Source organism: Globicephala melas, chromosome 11, assembly GCF_963455315.2.
Source record: "Globicephala melas chromosome 11, mGloMel1.2, whole genome shotgun sequence".
Taxonomy (NCBI): domain Eukaryota; kingdom Metazoa; phylum Chordata; class Mammalia; order Artiodactyla; family Delphinidae; genus Globicephala; species Globicephala melas.
The window spans coordinates 12,255,091-12,271,870 of NC_083324.2; the positions used below are offsets into that span (position 1 = coordinate 12,255,091).

The window sequence follows — 16,780 nt, forward strand, 5'->3', positions numbered from 1 at the left end:
CTGTCGTCATCTTCCTTCGCAAGATGGTAGAAAAAAAAGATGAAGTCCCCTATATTTTGAAAAAAATGCTTCTTTTCAAGAATAGAATTGGCCTTGGAGCGGGGGTGCTACCTGTGGTTTTGCTCAGCGCAGTTGATATGGGCAAGGTGTTGAGGTTAAAAACAGAAAGGAATTTCCCACCTATATTGTAGGAGTTAAAAGCAGCACTTTCATAACCAGAACACTATATGACCACAGATTATTTGTCCTTGACAGACTAAATGAAATAAGCCTGATACAATTATCTTTTTGACGCAAGGTGGGAAAATTTGCGGGGGAAGCCTAAGTTTGCCTGTTTCTGAAATTCAGGAGACCGTGGTTCTTGTTTCAGTTTCTCTACTCACTGGATGGGGAGATTTGCCCAAGTTGGTATCTTTCCCCGTCTCACAATTTAAAAGATAACTTAATGACTAGGACCCCGCCTCTACTCTTCTAGGTCCAACTAGAAGTTCTCTTCACTCCCCAGGAGAAAACCCAAGTGAGAGAGGGGCTAGGAGTGATTGTAGAAATGTCAGAGTGCTTTGCTTAGAGAAAATGAGAAAAAAGAGGGGAAAAGGAGACGGATTCACAAAAGATCAATTTAAGAGGCTCTTTTCCAGCAAACTTTGTCCTTTCTCTGCTTCTACCATGGTTGCATGGTACAGAGCTTTTAGGGAGGTGGTTGTCTCTCTGCACTCTGCCCCTAAGCAGTTTTCTGTCTACATTGTCCCCATTGTTTGGCATTTCTACAGTCATTGCATTGCATGGCTTTCTTTCCATTTCTCCCCTAGTGGCATTACTCTTAACAAAACTCTTCCCCAGCCTGCCTATTGGCAGTTGTGAAACCTGAGGGAGATTGTATATGAATTTCTGCTTGTCTGCAAAGCACAAGGCTTTGTGGGAAAAACAAAAACAGAAACAAAAAGGTGGCTATGCTATTTTGACTAAGGCTTCCAGAGTTTGGGAATTGGGAAGGTGTACTCCACTGAACTATATAGCATATGTACTCATCTGCATGGGGAGTACTCGAGGCTACCAAAGCCACTGACAGTTGCTAGCTATAATGCCCAGACATTGTAAGCTGTTGTGTGGTGTGTTCAGGAAATCGCAACAATCCTGGGTCACCAAAAGTGGCTCAGCTCAAGCAGATGTCCTACGTTGCATGATATCCAGAAACTTGGATTGAAGTTAAGGCAACGTTTCCCAGTCCTCAATACAGAAGAAAAATAGAAAATACAAGAAATGCAGTCTGTTCCCCAAATCAACCAAATGCCATCTTGCTCCCTGCAGCAGTCCAAAAATCTATTACCAGCCAAAACAAAAGCTAACTAGGAAGAGGAATCTGCTCCTAGCAAAAACGTATTTTTCACTCCGAAGTCAAAATTGTGAATGAATTCACTCATTCAACAAACTGCTATTGACTTTAGGACTGCCCAGTGTTTTTCACTGTCTACAAAACTGCTTGTCTCAATGTATGTACCTAATGGGAAGATAACTATAACTTACGTTGTCTGGGGAAAACGGATTGGAATGAAGATATCTGTAGAATGGTTATTTGAATCTTTCTCCAGAGAAAGACCAATAATTCAGAGGGTGAGTTGAGGGAATGTGAAAATAGGCTTGGAAAAATCTCCCAATGAAAAAAACACTACTAAATATTATGTCCCACTAATATACTTATTAAGAGCAGAATTAGGAAAATGAAACTTCTCTACCAAACTCTTCTTGCTGTCATGAATTTCTATTCTCAGGAATTAATCACATTAAGAATCCAAAGGAAATCCCATATGAATGGATTCTAGATTCAGAAGTATTTTGTATTAGGTTACACTACAGTGTTTTTGACCTCTTTTACTTGGGGAACAAAGAGGGGTGCAGTGTGTGAGCCTGCAGGTAGATGTGTCAAAGTATGGCTTGTTCTTTATTGCTATTCCCAGCCCAAGGCCTAGTTTCTTACGTTAAAAAATCAGGTTTTTTTCTAAACAAGAGAACCAGAAATATTTGTGTTTAGTGGGTAAGGAGTAAGTTGAACAGAGAATTTTTGTGCTTTAAGATCTCACATAATCAGTTTCCATTTTCCAAACACGCACTTCCTATTTCCTTGACACCACAATCCCCAAAGGAAACCTGAACTAACTGCAGGCCACTGATGGGTAGACATATGCAATTAGGGCAATCTCTCATTTGTTTAATGCTTGGGTTTTTTGTATTTCTGCAGTTGAGATCCCACATTGAAGCCCCAGGGCTTGGGAGGTTTATCAAGTTGCTCTTGCAAGCTTCTCTTATCTCACCAGGAAGGAACTCCTCCAGGGATTATGTGGAATGGCTGAAAGAAATTAAATTGGGAGCAAAGCTCCTTCTGGGGCCCATAGCCCCCTTGTATTACTCAGCCTCACCTTCTCATCTCTGCACAAAAACTTTCCTCCTGCCTCAGCTTCCTATTTAGTTACTCTGTATTTTTAGTAGCCCTTTCCTCATGGCCAGAATGCCTCCAGAATCCCCAGCTCCTCTGAGAAGCCTTCTTCCATGTCATCGGAAGTTCCATGATCACAGGGACTTGCTTCTTTCACCCAGAACACCCTCCCTCTGAATGTTGGCTCCTTGAATGCTCACCTCATCATTTTTTTTTAAATAAATTTATAAAGTTATTTATTTATTTTTGGCTGTGTTGAGTCTTCGTTGCTGTGCAGTCTTTCTCTGGTTGCGGCGAGAGGGGGCTACTCTTAGTTGCGGTGCCCGGGCTTCACATTGCGGTGGCTTCTCTTGTTGAGGAGCACGGGCTCTAAGCATGCGGGCTTCAGTAGTTGTGGTTCGCGGGCTCTAGAGAGCAGGCTCAGTAGTTGTGGCACCCGGGCTTAGTTGCTCCGCGGCATGTGGGATCTTCCCGGACCAGGGCTCGAACCCGTGTTCCCTGCCTTGGCAGGTGCATTCTTAACCACTGCGCCACCAGGGAAGTCCCTCACCTCATCTTTTAATTCTGAGCTTAGGTAGTAAGATTTGAAGTTTGAGCTCCCCAGTTGACCAGGGTTCTTTTTCCTGTGCTTTCATGCCACGATTTCATCCTCTTGGTGACAGCTCTTATACTGGGTGATCACTTATGTGGATGTTCATCTTTCTTTGTGACTGTGCGCTGGAGAGCATGGGCATGGGATGCTTATTTTTATGCCCCTAGTGCTTGATGTAGTAGAAGAAAAGTACCCCCAAAGGAAGGAATTTTTCAATCACTGGATACCCATATGATTATACAGACTTTAACAACAGGCTTTCCAAGAGAATTTAATAAATAATATGAGAAGATGCTTATTTTTTGCATGAAGAAAAAAAAAACCAGTATACAAAATCATATATATCAGGGTTCTAATTCTATATTCATAAATATGTATATTTTATAATTATTGTATATATACATATATAAATATACACACAGAGGGAAAAAAGGCTAGAAGAAAGTACACCAAAATCTCACTTGGTTATTTTGATAAACACTATTTTTTCTTACTATTTTTCTCCAGATTGTCTATAGTGAACATATATTAGTGTCATAATCGAAGAAAAAAATAACATTTAAAAATGAATGGCAGATATGAACTATCTTATGATGGCAGGGGTACACCAAAGCCAGTTAGAATAAAATTTGGTGAAATAGAGCATTGTTATGTGTGATATTCTAACAAGAGGAAAAGTAATACAGGAGCATACATTTTTAGTTAATATTCATAGTGGCCTTTTTTTCATAGTTTTATCAGTAGAGTAGGAGGTATTTAAACCAATTTGCTTCTTATAAGATAGAAAGCAATATATTTTAAAATGAAGGGCTATTGAGATCACAAAGATATGGCATAAAAACTCTTCACTTAAAGGTACCCCAGGGAGTTTATCCTCCTGAAAACCTCCTCCACCTCCACCCTCCTCCCATACACACACACTGGTCCGCTGGAATGATTTACAGGAAAGTTAAGATTAGATTACACTGAGAACCAGAACAAGTCTTTGCTCTGGGTGATGTGGTGTAAAACAGATCAGAGAAATGATTAAAATGTGAGGCTGACCTTAATGGTTACAAAAGAAAAAGACTGAGGCAGAATTTTGCTCCCCACCAAAGACTGTGGCATTAATCCCAGGTTTATACACCTTTTGTAGGAAGGTCCTTGCAAGATCCTTACAAGGTCATGAAACCTACCCTTTTTCTTGCTGCTCTCGGGGAAGAACTAAATCAATCAAGCAAATGAGATGGCCAGCCCAGTCCTCTGGGTGCCTTTTAGCTACAGAACAGTTTAGTGGTTAGTCTTGGGCCTTAGAGTCTGACAGCCAGGGTTGAAATCTTGGCTTCAAGATTTGACTTCGAATTAGGACTGATGAACTGAGGCTCAGTTTCTCCATGTAAAAAAATGATATACCTATTTCATAGAAATAACCATACTCTGAGTTCCACCCCTACCCAGACTACCCTCCTCCTTTTTTTAAACTGTTTTTTTCTTCTTCAGCTTCAGTGTCTTCCATTTGCTTGCATGTATTTGTTATCACAAATAGTCCTTTACTTTTTCCTCTCTCTGACTTAGTATTATTTCCGTATATTGATCTCAGGTTTGGGTCTTAAATTAGACCCCTGTACTCTGAGTTCTCACTTCTGGGCAGTGCCTCTCTTTGCTCCATTTTTCCTTCTATCTCAAGTGCCAAATTGGCTTTTGGGCTCTGTGTTCTACACTCCTGGTCCAGATTTAGCCTGCAGACCATTTTATAATGGAAAAACAATAAGTTTTATGCATATAGACCTCAAGTTTAAGTTCTGCATTTTACAAGCTGTGTGATTTCAGGTAAATTGCTTGCATCTCTGAGGCTGAGTATTCATTTTTCTCCTCTCTAATGGAGGGACAATGGTACCTGCCCTGTACCCACTCCCTGGGGTAGGCGGGTCAATTAAAAGGATTAAATGTAAATGATCTATGTGAAGTTCCTAGCAGAGGGCTATGTACACAAAGAATGTTTCTCCCTCCTTTTTCTTTCATAAGTCACCACTGTAAATTTGTTTTTCTTCCCTCCAGGACCACCCTGTCTTGTTTATGTTAGTAAGACAGGCTGCGGTGCAGACTGTCTTACTAATATACCCAATTCCCATTAAAATGCTACGTAATTCAGGGCAGCCCCCCATTAGGAATTCATGACCATTTTGTCAGGGCCCAGGCTGAAATTTACCTTGTCAGTTTAATCTTATGGGAGAGAGGGAGGGAGGCAAGGTGGAAAGGAGAGGACTGCATGGTCTGACCCACTGTGCACCCAGAGCTACTTTCATGAAGTGAGTGAAACTGGTTTTGCTTCATATTAAGTAGAATGTAACTGACAAAATTGGAGTATGTCAGGAGGGCTATCACATTTATTTAAAAAAAAAAGAAAGGCATCCTTTTAATGTCTTACGGCCTCTGGATAGAATTTTTTTCTGGGGAACAGAGAGAACCCTGAATAAAAATATCCCACCAACTCCACAAACTTGGTGATTGTACAAAAGCCATTTGTTTCCAGGTATGTCATATACACCATTGCAACTGCCCAGTTATATGAATTTCACATTTCCCCCTTTAAGCTTTGGAGCTAAACGTTGAGTTTGTTACTAATTTTACATACGCCTTCCATGATTTTACTGCTAAGGAAAGAATGAGCTTGGCATTTCCTCCACAAAATCTTTCAGATTTTCTGAGCAGGTAACAGAGAGGAGAGTATAGGAGAACTGAAGGTTAGAATTAAAATTTAGCCTGATGTGAACACAGTTTTGATGGGTAGTTTAGAACTTCCCAGCACATAAATCTTTAAAGGGGAAGAGAGAAGAACATTAAGACATAGAGAAAGTTTTCAGTGTTATCTCCCATGGGTTCTCCTGTATGTACTTACTCTGCTTTCCCCAGGTGCTCTGTGACCTCCAGCCTCTCACCTTCTATAGATACTCCCACCTCCACCTTAGAAGGGTGCTGGATGGATGGAGAGGAAACTGGAAGTGACGGGCCCCATCATGATCACCCACTTACAGAAATGTACGGTGTCACCAAATGATTACTCCTATGGGCCTTGGTCCTCTTTTCTGTAAATTGCGAAGAATAATAGCCAATTTATCAGGACTGTTTTGGAGATTAAATTAAATCCTCAGTTTCTCAGGATCTGTAGTACAGAATAGTAGCCTGAAATATACTAATGGTCAAACAGCTGTGGGAAATGCTATGTAATTTATATTAGTACCATCAAGTCTCTGAGGAGTTCTACAATACAAGAAACCCATTTAGCTCTGTTAAGGTGTGCTGGGCAATGCTGAACCAGCAGGTACAAAAATAATGAGTCCCCTTGCCATCTCCTTATTCTTACCATATACGCTAAGTTCCTGACTTGGAGTACAGAGAGAAGGAGCTGGTGCTAGTATTACTGCAAAGGGGGGAGGGGGGGAGGACTGAGGAATCATGCCCACACCAGATTAGATCAAGTCGTGCAGGGATTCTATGCCAAAGTCATTCCAGAGCTCTGGATGGATGATGACTCTCAAATTCATCTTCTAAGAAACATTTTTCCTCCAAGTAATCCCTTATGAATAATAAAAAAAAACTCTATTTGCAAGCAGGGTGAGAGTGAAAGAACTGAGGTGAAGAAAGCATTTTCGGTTGTAGTTAGAATGCATCAGAAATAGTTAAAATCCCCCTATCAGTGAATAGAAAGGCAGACAGCATGGTTTTCCCAGCAAAGTGTTAGGGGTGTGTAATGTTTTTTTCCAGTAATGAAGAAAAGAAAATGCCCTGGAAGATGAAGACAGAGAGAGGAAGCAAACACCAAGTAAAGGACTGATTGTGGTGTCCTTGGCAAATAAAGGAATGAATAAATAGAAAACCACATGAGAGAAAATAATGGACTTCAGTATTGTTTGTTTGTGAAAGAATGGAGATGACTCCTTTTTGTCAATCACACAGCCAAATTAGAAAATTTGATAATCAAACATTGCATTTGTTTTTATATTCATGGCATCAGTTCAGGTTCTCATTAATTAAACAGGCAAATTTGGGAATGCCTGTTTTAAGAAGCTGATCCAGAAATAACCTTGTAAAATCAGGTTAGAGATACATTATATGCCCTGAGGGCAGCCCGAAGCAAAAGGGAAAATATGAAATTAGAAAGTGACCTATAATAGTCACTTCATTGGAAAAGGTGACATAACCTCCATTACCAATCAGGACCTAGTTTGATGTCTAATTTTACTGGCTGTCGAACTTATCAAATTAAATTAAGTACAAATGAGGAAATACTTGGCTAGGGATGCCATTTTGCTTTCTATCAACTGAAAACCAAACCAGGTAGCACGGACAAGGAAAAAGAAGCTCAAATATTTTATTGGAGGAGGAATAAAAGGGATATTTTTCCCCCCAAAGTGGCCTGGGAAAAGGTAGTTGGCAAAAAAACACTTGGATTTCCTGGTGACTGCTATATATCCAGGATAGAGAAATGGTGGTTGTCTTTTGTTTTCATTTATTCCACTAATATTTGAGTGTTGATTATGTGCCAGGTTCAAATCATTGCTTTATGGGATAAACAATGCCTCCTCCCTGCTCTGGGCCTAATGCTTTGGTGTCATTCCCCTTTCACTGTTTTTCTTCGATAGTCCACTACTCTCTGTAGATATTTGAAGACAAGAATCCCCAACAGGAACCCCCACCCCCACTCTGACCCCTGCCCAAGGCTGCATCCAAGGCATCTCTAATTCTTGATGTTTCCCACATGTACTTGGCAATACCCACAATGCAGAAGTTTTCCTGACCCTCTGCTCTGCCCTTGTGCTAAAATATGTCCTGAAGAAATGAGACCTTGAGGATATAGTGCATTTTTGGAGCAAGGGCACCAACAGTTGTTGAGAACTGAAAAAGATAAGCTCTGCACAGCAACCTAGAAGGCTGCTGGACCCAGAGCAATAGAGGGAGGGCAGAGTTCTCAATGGGCAGGAGTCTGACCGGGGCAAGTTAACAGTTCCTCCCTGGGCCTAGGTTTTTCTGTCAACAAATGTAGGCTGTGGACAAAGATGCTCCTGGTTCAGACACTCATTGTTTTCCTGTGCAGCTTACTTGCTTCAGCATTTGAAGTTCTTTTCTCCACCTTAGAAATGGGAAGGAAGGTGACGATTTTTTTCCTAAGTGATTCATGAAACAAGGAATTTTACCAAGAAAGAAATCCTTCATCCTTCCTTGCCTGCGCTTTCTTTCTCCCTTTTCCTTGCCTTTGCTCAGCTGGCACCTGCTTGCTCTCAGTCCCTTTTTACAATTTCATCGTTCCTGGTGTGATAGCATGTCAGTGGAAGCAGGTGCCATCTAGAGCAGCCTTTTAAAAAAGTTTCTCTGCTTTATCAACCTGCATTTTCAAGTGGGTCCTTTTTCCTCCACCTATACCTTTAAATCTTCCCCCTCCCCCACTTTGTGGAACTGGGATCCTACCTAAATCTAGCTCCTTCTGTTGTAAATTTCACACACATTACCCGTGAAACACTTAATTCTGCAAAACTGTTTCTGTATATTATTTGGATGAAAAATGCCAACTGTAGAGAAGTTGTTCTGTTTTCTATTAATCATTTACTTGTCTGAGCAGATATCCCCCCACTGATATGTGGACTAATATGGATCTAGGCGTAATGACAGCTGTTAAAAGAGGAATAACATGTAATACATTTTGGAATATTACATAGCAGCATGATTTAGACTTTGATGGGGAATATGATACTACTAAAAAAAAAAATCAAATTTTAACAAGACCCTTACAGAAAAGGAATGTGACATATCCAATGTATATATCTCTTTTACCATGTTTAGCTATACGTGGGATACAGTAATATACCTTTTTTCTTCAAATGAACTTTTCCTTCCATTAGGTCTGGTCAGTAATATTTAAAATATAGAAATCCTATTCAGTAAAATATCTTCATTAAAATATTTATTTCTTCCCTTAGAAAAAGAATTCAAAACTTTTTAGGGCCTAGTTTTAAAAAGCAACATGCTATATAGGTAATTTATTTTGGTGGTTGTTTTGGAGAATGTGAAAAATATCACCACTGCAACTAGAAAGAACTATAAATGATACATTATTGCAAGTGTTCTAAAAAAATCAGAACAAAACTAATTTATTATATAGTTCTGTCTTCATTATACACCACATGTTGGTGAGTTAAACACAACAAAATTATTGTCTTTTAAAAGTGTCTACTAAAGATAAAAAGAATAAGGTAACAATTAACATGTAGTTAGTTACATTAAAAAATCTGATATACATATTTCTATTGCCTGTTAGCTTGTTCTAAGCCTTTTAACTATTACAAAAAAAAAAGTCGTTGTTCAAAAGCAAACATTCAATTCAGTTGATACAACATTACAGTACAGTCAACTAACATCATTCAACAAAGGTAACAAGTCTAGCCTTAGCTTCTCCAGTTACAAGTCTGTAGACCAAATTGCTACAAAAAGTTCAATGCTGCTTCACAACTGTGTGTTAGCTTTTTGGAGGACATGGTACTGTCTGCTCATGGCTTCAGAAGAAGGGGTCATGCTACTGGTAAAAGCACAGGGGAACCCCAACCTGTCATTAATCATTTTATTTAGCATTTAGTCAGAACAGCATTATTGAGTTTAGCACAACAAATAAAACAAAATCATAATAATGATGAGAATAAAAACCAAACACAAACTGGAAGCCTAGAGACGCTGCCAGCTGTGTCAAACCCTTGCGATACGCTATACTAAAAAAATTTGAAATATCCACCCATCCTCTCCACTCTGCCACAAACTAGCAAAGTCAAAAATACAAAAGTCTTCAACTTGTTACTTTTGCAGAATAAAGCAAAAACGTCTTTGTGCTCCTTACTACCAGAAGCAAAATATCCACTGAGTTACCACATGTAATAGCTTCTGGAGGTGTCAACTTGGGTTGGCTTGGTGTCTGCAGTACCATCTTTGTCTTTCTCGCTGTCACCTTCCCAGAGGTTAATGAGTGGTGGGTACAGCTCATTTAGTGGGATTGAAGAGGTTTTTTGCATATACTTTTTTAATGAATGGTGGTAGTTTTTCCTCTTAAATCTTTTGGCAATGTACACAGCAATGGATGCAAGGCTAATGACGGCAAACATGGACCCCATAACTGCAGCAAGGGCTGTACTGGTTTCTTGATCAGAAATGTCCAACGCAAAGGCAGCATTTTTGGTTGTGACATTAACACATGACTTTTGAGTCTGCTGATGAATATTGGACACTGTGAGACACACTTCATAATCTGTGGAAGGCTGCAGGTGTGTTAGGTTGTATTCGTGAACATCTACCGGGACCCTGGCAGTATATGTTATGTGGGGATTGTCAATCTTCATGGTGGCAGATGACCATTTTAAGTTTGACGTCATGACATTGGAATTAACTTTCCAGGACACTAAAATGGAATGAGATTCTGTCTGCTTGACATATATTTTCAGCACCTGGGTACCATCCAGAAGGGTTCCATTAACCTTAATTGTCACCACTCGAGTGTCTGCCCCTTCAACATTCTGGGCAACACAGGTGTATCTTCCTGACTCTTCAGTTTGTATGTTAGATATTTCCAATGTACCTTCACTACTTAGTTTGTATTTATCTGAAAGCGTTTCCACAGTTATCTTATTTCCAAGGGGAGTGACCCAGTAAATTTCAGGTTCTGGCTCGGCCATGGCCCGACAGTCTAGGAGAACTGTTGTGCCAGTATCCATGTTTAAATGATTTGGGAATGTGTCATGAGATATCATTGGGAGGCACTGTTCACCTGAATCCTGAATTAAAACTTCCTTCACCTGCTGCCCTCTATATTCAGGCGGCATGGCACAGAACATGGATAAGGGCTCCATGAAGCGGATGCTTGTCTTGTTGGAATTAATCCAGTGGATAACACAGTCACACCTCAGGGGATTGCTGTGGATACTGATCTCACGCAGATTAGGAAGGGATTCTACTGTCTTCTGGTAAACGGCATTCAAGGCATTGTTGTTCAACATCAAGCTTTCTAGGGCAGGGACACTTCGAAAAGCCAAGCGGTGGATGTAAGATAATTTGGGGTTATTGGTGGCTTCTAACTTTGTGAGTTCAGGCAAGTTATCCAGGGCATAGCGGTCCACAGAGACAAGTTCCCCCATATTGTTGATTCCCAGTTCTTTTAACCGGAGCATATTTTTGAAGTCCCCTTCCTGGATTTTGTGGATGGGGTTTTTGTTGAGGTCTAAGAATTTCAAATTTGGAACTTTTTGCAGGGCAAGTTGAGGGACTTTGACCAGTTTGTTATCATAAAACGACAGGCTCTCTAGGCTATCCAAGCCCACCAAGGCATTTCCAGGAATATCAGTGAGATACATTCCTGCCAAAACTAAGCTTCTCAAATTTGAGAGGGGTTTGAAGTTCATATCCAGAATTCCAATCACGGGGTTTTCCCCAATCATGAGAATTTCCAGGTTGGGTGTTGAATCAAACCAGCGGCTATCTATCACTTTCAGTCTGTTGGAGTTTAGGTGGAGCCTTAAAAGATTTTTTAAGCCTGAAAAAGCATTAGCAGAAATAGTGCTAATCTGGTTATGGTTGATGTAGAGTTCTTGAAGGTTGCTGAGATCTTGCAGACAAAAATCATTCATTTCCGTAATCTGATTTTCCTCCAAATGCAGAGTAGTGAGCTGGGTCAGGTTTGCCAGCCCTACCTCCTTAATATTTGTAAAGTTGTTTTGGGAGAAATCTAGCTCAGTCAGGTTGAAGAGCTGCTGAAGCTCATCCACGGTCTTTGCGATGTTATTGCTCTGTAGGAGAAGCACTTGAGTGTCACTAGAAAGGTTGCTGGGAATCCTCGTTAAGCGGAGATCATTGCAATCAACGGTGGTGGCTTCTCTGTATGTTGACTGCGGGGTAAACCAGGGCCTAATTTCACATACACAAAGTTGTGGACACTCGCTATTTTGTAGGGAAGACCCAGTTAATGAAGTCATCAGCAAGCTCAGCACCATTCGGCAAACTGCTAAAGCAAAGCTCATCCTAGCCATGCTGGCTTGCTGAGCAAGCTCGACTCCTGATAATTGTTAACAAAAGGTGAACACTGTATAGCGGTATGAAGGACAGCAAGCAGAAAATGTAAACATTCAAGCAAGGTCTCTGTTGAGATGTGCAGAATTCCAGAGTCTGAGGGGATGGTTTCCTGGAGTTTTTGAAAGGCAGGAAACAGTTTGGAGTCTTTTACCTGTGTCTCTCAATTCCAGGCATGCGCACAGCTCTGTGGCATAAGTTATTTCAGCCAAATCACAGTCTGGAGATGTGCCTGAAAATTAGATTAGGACAAATATTATGTTTATTCCATATACTTTCTAATACATTATAGCTTTTCTTTTGTCTACTAAAAAGGCATAATCACTTATAAATCTAATAACAATGTTCAAAGAAACTAAAGCTTTTAAACTGTAGAATACTTTTCATATATTATTACACTTAGTAGTTTTAGTGTTCCTTCACATTTACAATTAAATTGGGTCCACTTGTATTACTGGGTAAAAACATTAAACACACATTGCACATACACACCCATTCACACACACATACACACACACGCACACACACATAATAGAAACACTTAGAAAAGCCCACAGATGTCATTTCTTTAAAAACAAAGGTGACTTAGAAACTACGTATATTCATGGCTCCAAAAAAATCAAAAGGTAATTCCTCATGAAAGCAAAACATGAAAGCCAGTTTATTAAAGATTCAAAGTTCATTTTTAGTTATTTATATTTTAATTAATACTTCATTTGTTTTTAGGAATTCTTTCTTTTCCAAATGGTACATTCTGTAGAAATATTCAGCCAAACCTGATCTAGCTTAATTATTCTTATGCAAAAAATTAATCTAACAGAACTACAAAAGAAAAATACCAGTTTTTCTTGTATTCTCATAGCCACATCTGATCTTGACTGAATAAAATTGTAAAAGGACTCTATTCCACCACACTACTGGTCTTCATTAAAAATACAAATACACTTATACATGTATATATATATATAATCTCACATGCATGATTTCATCAATCTCATGGGAATGTCATGGCCACTTAATAGTCATGGATATACACCATGAATATGTTATTTAACCTTTTAAAGCCTCAGCTCCTTCAACCATCAAATAGGGTTGGTCATAAAAGTATCTCTCTTACCGGACTACTGAGAGAATTAAAGGAATCTATGTAAAGCTCTTTGTGTAGTGCCCGGCAGATATTAAATTCTCATGAAGGTTAATTGTATTTATTATCATCTTCTTATATCGCTCATCTAGTTAATTTTAGCTATGTAGTGGTTATTGGAGGATAAGTAAAAGAAGGAAAGCTGGAGATATTTGATTTTATTTAGCTATCATCTGTTGACTTTGATAAGGTCTTCTGAGGTCAAATATGTACTGCTCACCTGCTTGTAAACATCATATAGTAGCTAATGCTGCTAGTTTTCTGGATTCCAATCAGGTGTAAAAAGCCATTATGGATCCAGTGTCTGTCTTGCTTTCCCAAGACTACTCTAGTCACTTGCTAAGATATGGAAAGTAGAGATATATATTTCCTTACACTTGTCTTGTTATAATGCACTTCAGCTTTCAGTACTGAAGGAACTTAAGTGACTAGTGTTTTCTTTATCTTCATAAGATTACTGTAAGGATTCAATAAAATAGAGCATATAACATATTTGAAGCCCTAGTGTTCAACACACAGCAGGCTCTCAATTCATATTTGCTACTATTACTACCTTCATACTTTGCAAAACACAGTTATCCTTGTGATGGACCAAGAAGTATAATACTACAAACAGCCAGTCCTAAAGTTCTGTATTTGTTATAGTTTAGTAGAAAGAATGAAAAATTCTACATTTTTTGGTTTGTTTTACAAAATACACAAACCAAGTTGCCAGCTAACAAGATGGAGTTTAGAAAACCATCCAGTCCAGATCTGGCAAATCAGAAGTGGGAGAAGGAAGTGCATGTGTTGCATAATGCTGGATCCTTGCTATTCTCTGTGGGGAGAAACACACTGACATTCTCCTCTCCCCTGATCTGGATAGTTTACCATATATCATGGACATGCAAAACTTTTCAGTATTTAACACTATCTGATTTTGACTTTTATCAAGAAATTCCATAAAATAAAAACATACCTCAGAGAATAGCATTTTCCAAATATTATTAACTCCACAAGTTTATTCCACTCTTTTGTTTCCATATAGAGTAATCCTAAAACAGGGACAGTAGTCACAATAAATGTTCAGTTAAGAACATTTCTGCCACAGGTTATTCCTTAATTGTAATTCAAAATAGAAAACGAGGAGAATAAAATCTACCTTACGTAACTGAGATGGAATTTCAACTAATTTTTCTGTTTTGACTGAATTGAAGAAAACAGCAGGAAGTAAAATATGTATTAGTAAGTTATGTGAGACTCCCAAAGCAATTTGTTACCATGAAAAAATACCTTTTATGGGGCTATACTTTGAATATTGTCATGAGTGATGCCTCCATTTTAGTTTAAGTTATATGACTTGAGGTTATTACATTGAAATATTCAAAATTCTCTTTGACACACATACACACCTCTTTAAACACACAAACAAACCTCACAAGCTCAGAATGTCAGCTGTCATATCAAACACAGAGGGAAGACATTTTCCTTTCTCAAACCTGCATTTGGCTCCTTTGGGAGTAGAGAATGAAACTTCCTTAACACAAAAGGAGGTGTTTAAGATGTTTCTATTTGTATAACATTGTAAATTCTCTTTAGCATTTTTTCCCAGACTTACTTTTGAACATGAAATTATATATAGAACAAAGCTTCAGAGCCCCTATACCATTTTATACGTTTAAAACTTAGGTTATATCTCAGGACCTATTCACTAACAGTGTTTAAAAGTAAATCCATTATCGCAACAAGAGAAGAAAACTACAGACCAATACCTGATGAATATTGGTGCAAAATTCCTGAACAAAATACTAGCAAACTGAATTCAATGACACTTTGAAATGATTATACACCACGACTAAGTTGGATTCATACCTCGAATGTAAAGATGATTCAATATATGAAAATCAACCATTGTAAGACACCATATTAACAGAACGAATGACAAAACCCACATGATCATCTCAGTTGATGCAGAAAAAGCATTTGACAAAATTCAGGACCCTTTCATGATAAAAACACTCAACAAACTAAGAATAAAAGAAAAGTGCCTCAACATAATAAAAGCCCTATATGAAAAGCCCACAGTCAAAATCAGACTCAGTGGTGAAAGAGTGTTAAGTTTTTCCTCTAAAATCAGGAACAATGCAAGGATTGCTACTCTAGCCTCTCCTATTGAACTTAATGTTAGAACTCCTAGCCAGAGCAGTTAGATAAGGGAAAGAAATAAAAGACATCCAAATTGGAAAGGAAGATGTAAAACTGTCCCTGTTTGCAGATGATATGACCTTGTATGTAGAAAGCCCTAAAGATGCCATGCAAAAAAACCTCCAAACTGTTAAAACTAATGAACAATTTAAGGAAAGTTTCAGAACACAAAATCAATTGTGTTTCAGTACATTAACAATGAACCATCTAAAAATGAAATTAAGGAAAGAATCCCACCTACAATAGCATCAAGAAGGATAAAACACCTAGGAATAAATTCAACCAAGGAGGTGAAAGACCTGTACACTGAAAGCTACAAAACATTGCTAAAAGAAATAAAAGAAGATACAAATAAATAGAAAGACATTCCATGTTCATGGATTAGAAGACTTAATATTGTTAAAATGTCTATCTACCCCAAATAATCTACAGATTCAATTCAATCCCTATCAAAATCTCAATGGCAATATTTGCAGAAATAGAAACAGATCTTAAGATGCATATAGAATCTCAAGGAACCCTAAATAACCAAAACAGTCTTGAAAACAAAGAACACAGATGGAGGCCTCACACTTCCTGATTTCAAAACATACTACAAGTGGGACTTCCCTGGTGGCCCAGTGGTTGAGACTTCACCTTCCAATGCAGTGGGTACGGGTTTGATGCCTGGTGGGGGAGCTAAGATCCCTCATGGGATGTGCCTCATGGCCAAAAAACCAAAACATGGGACAGAAACAATATTATAACAAATTCAATAAAGACTTTAAAAATGGTCCACGTCAAAAAAATCTTTAAAAAAACCCAAGAAAACATACTACAAGTAATAATAACCAGAGATAGACATATAGACCAATGGAACAGAGAGCCCAGAAATAAACTCTTCCGTATATGATTAGATGATCTTTGACAAGTGTGCCAAGACTACACAATGAGGAAAGGATAGTCTGTTCAACAAGTGGTGTTAGACATCCACTGCAAAAGAATGAAGTTGGGCCCCAAGAGGATAGCTACTGTCAAAAGAACAGAAAATAACAAACTTTTGGTGAGGATGTGAAGAAATTAAAACTCTTGTGCACTACGGGTTGGAATGTAAAATGGTGCAGCCATTATGGAAAACTGTATGGAGGGTTCCTCAAAAAATTAGAAACAGAATTACCATATGATCCAACAATCCCACTTCTGGGTATGTATTCAAAAGAATTCAAAGCAGGATCTCAAAGGAATATGTGCATACCAATGTAAACTGCAGTATCATTCACAATGGCAAGAGGTGGAAGCAACCCAGATGTCCACTGATGGCATATATATAAAGTGGGATATTATGCAGCTTTAAAAAAGAAGGAAACCCTGT

The 16,780-nt window shown here is 38.7% G+C and overlaps 1 protein-coding gene across 2 annotated transcripts in view; it reads right to left on the minus strand.

Annotated features, from left to right (window-relative positions):
* Positions 1-3,278: 3,278 nt before the first annotated feature.
* LRRN1 (leucine rich repeat neuronal 1) overlaps positions 3,279-16,780 on the minus strand; it is a 42,911-nt gene continuing 29,409 nt past the window's right edge. Inside the window, exons 2-3 of one of the 2 annotated variants that reach the window (XM_060308170.1) lie at positions 14,204-14,279; positions 3,279-12,333 (exon numbers count right to left, since the gene is read on the minus strand). In XM_060308170.1, the coding sequence (XP_060164153.1) occupies positions 9,911-12,061 (2,151 nt within the window). In that variant the 5' untranslated portion in view covers positions 12,062-12,333; positions 14,204-14,279 and the 3' untranslated portion in view covers positions 3,279-9,910. The remainder of the gene's footprint in view (positions 12,334-14,203; positions 14,280-16,780) is intronic. The other variant, XM_030867765.2, reaches the window with a different exon arrangement.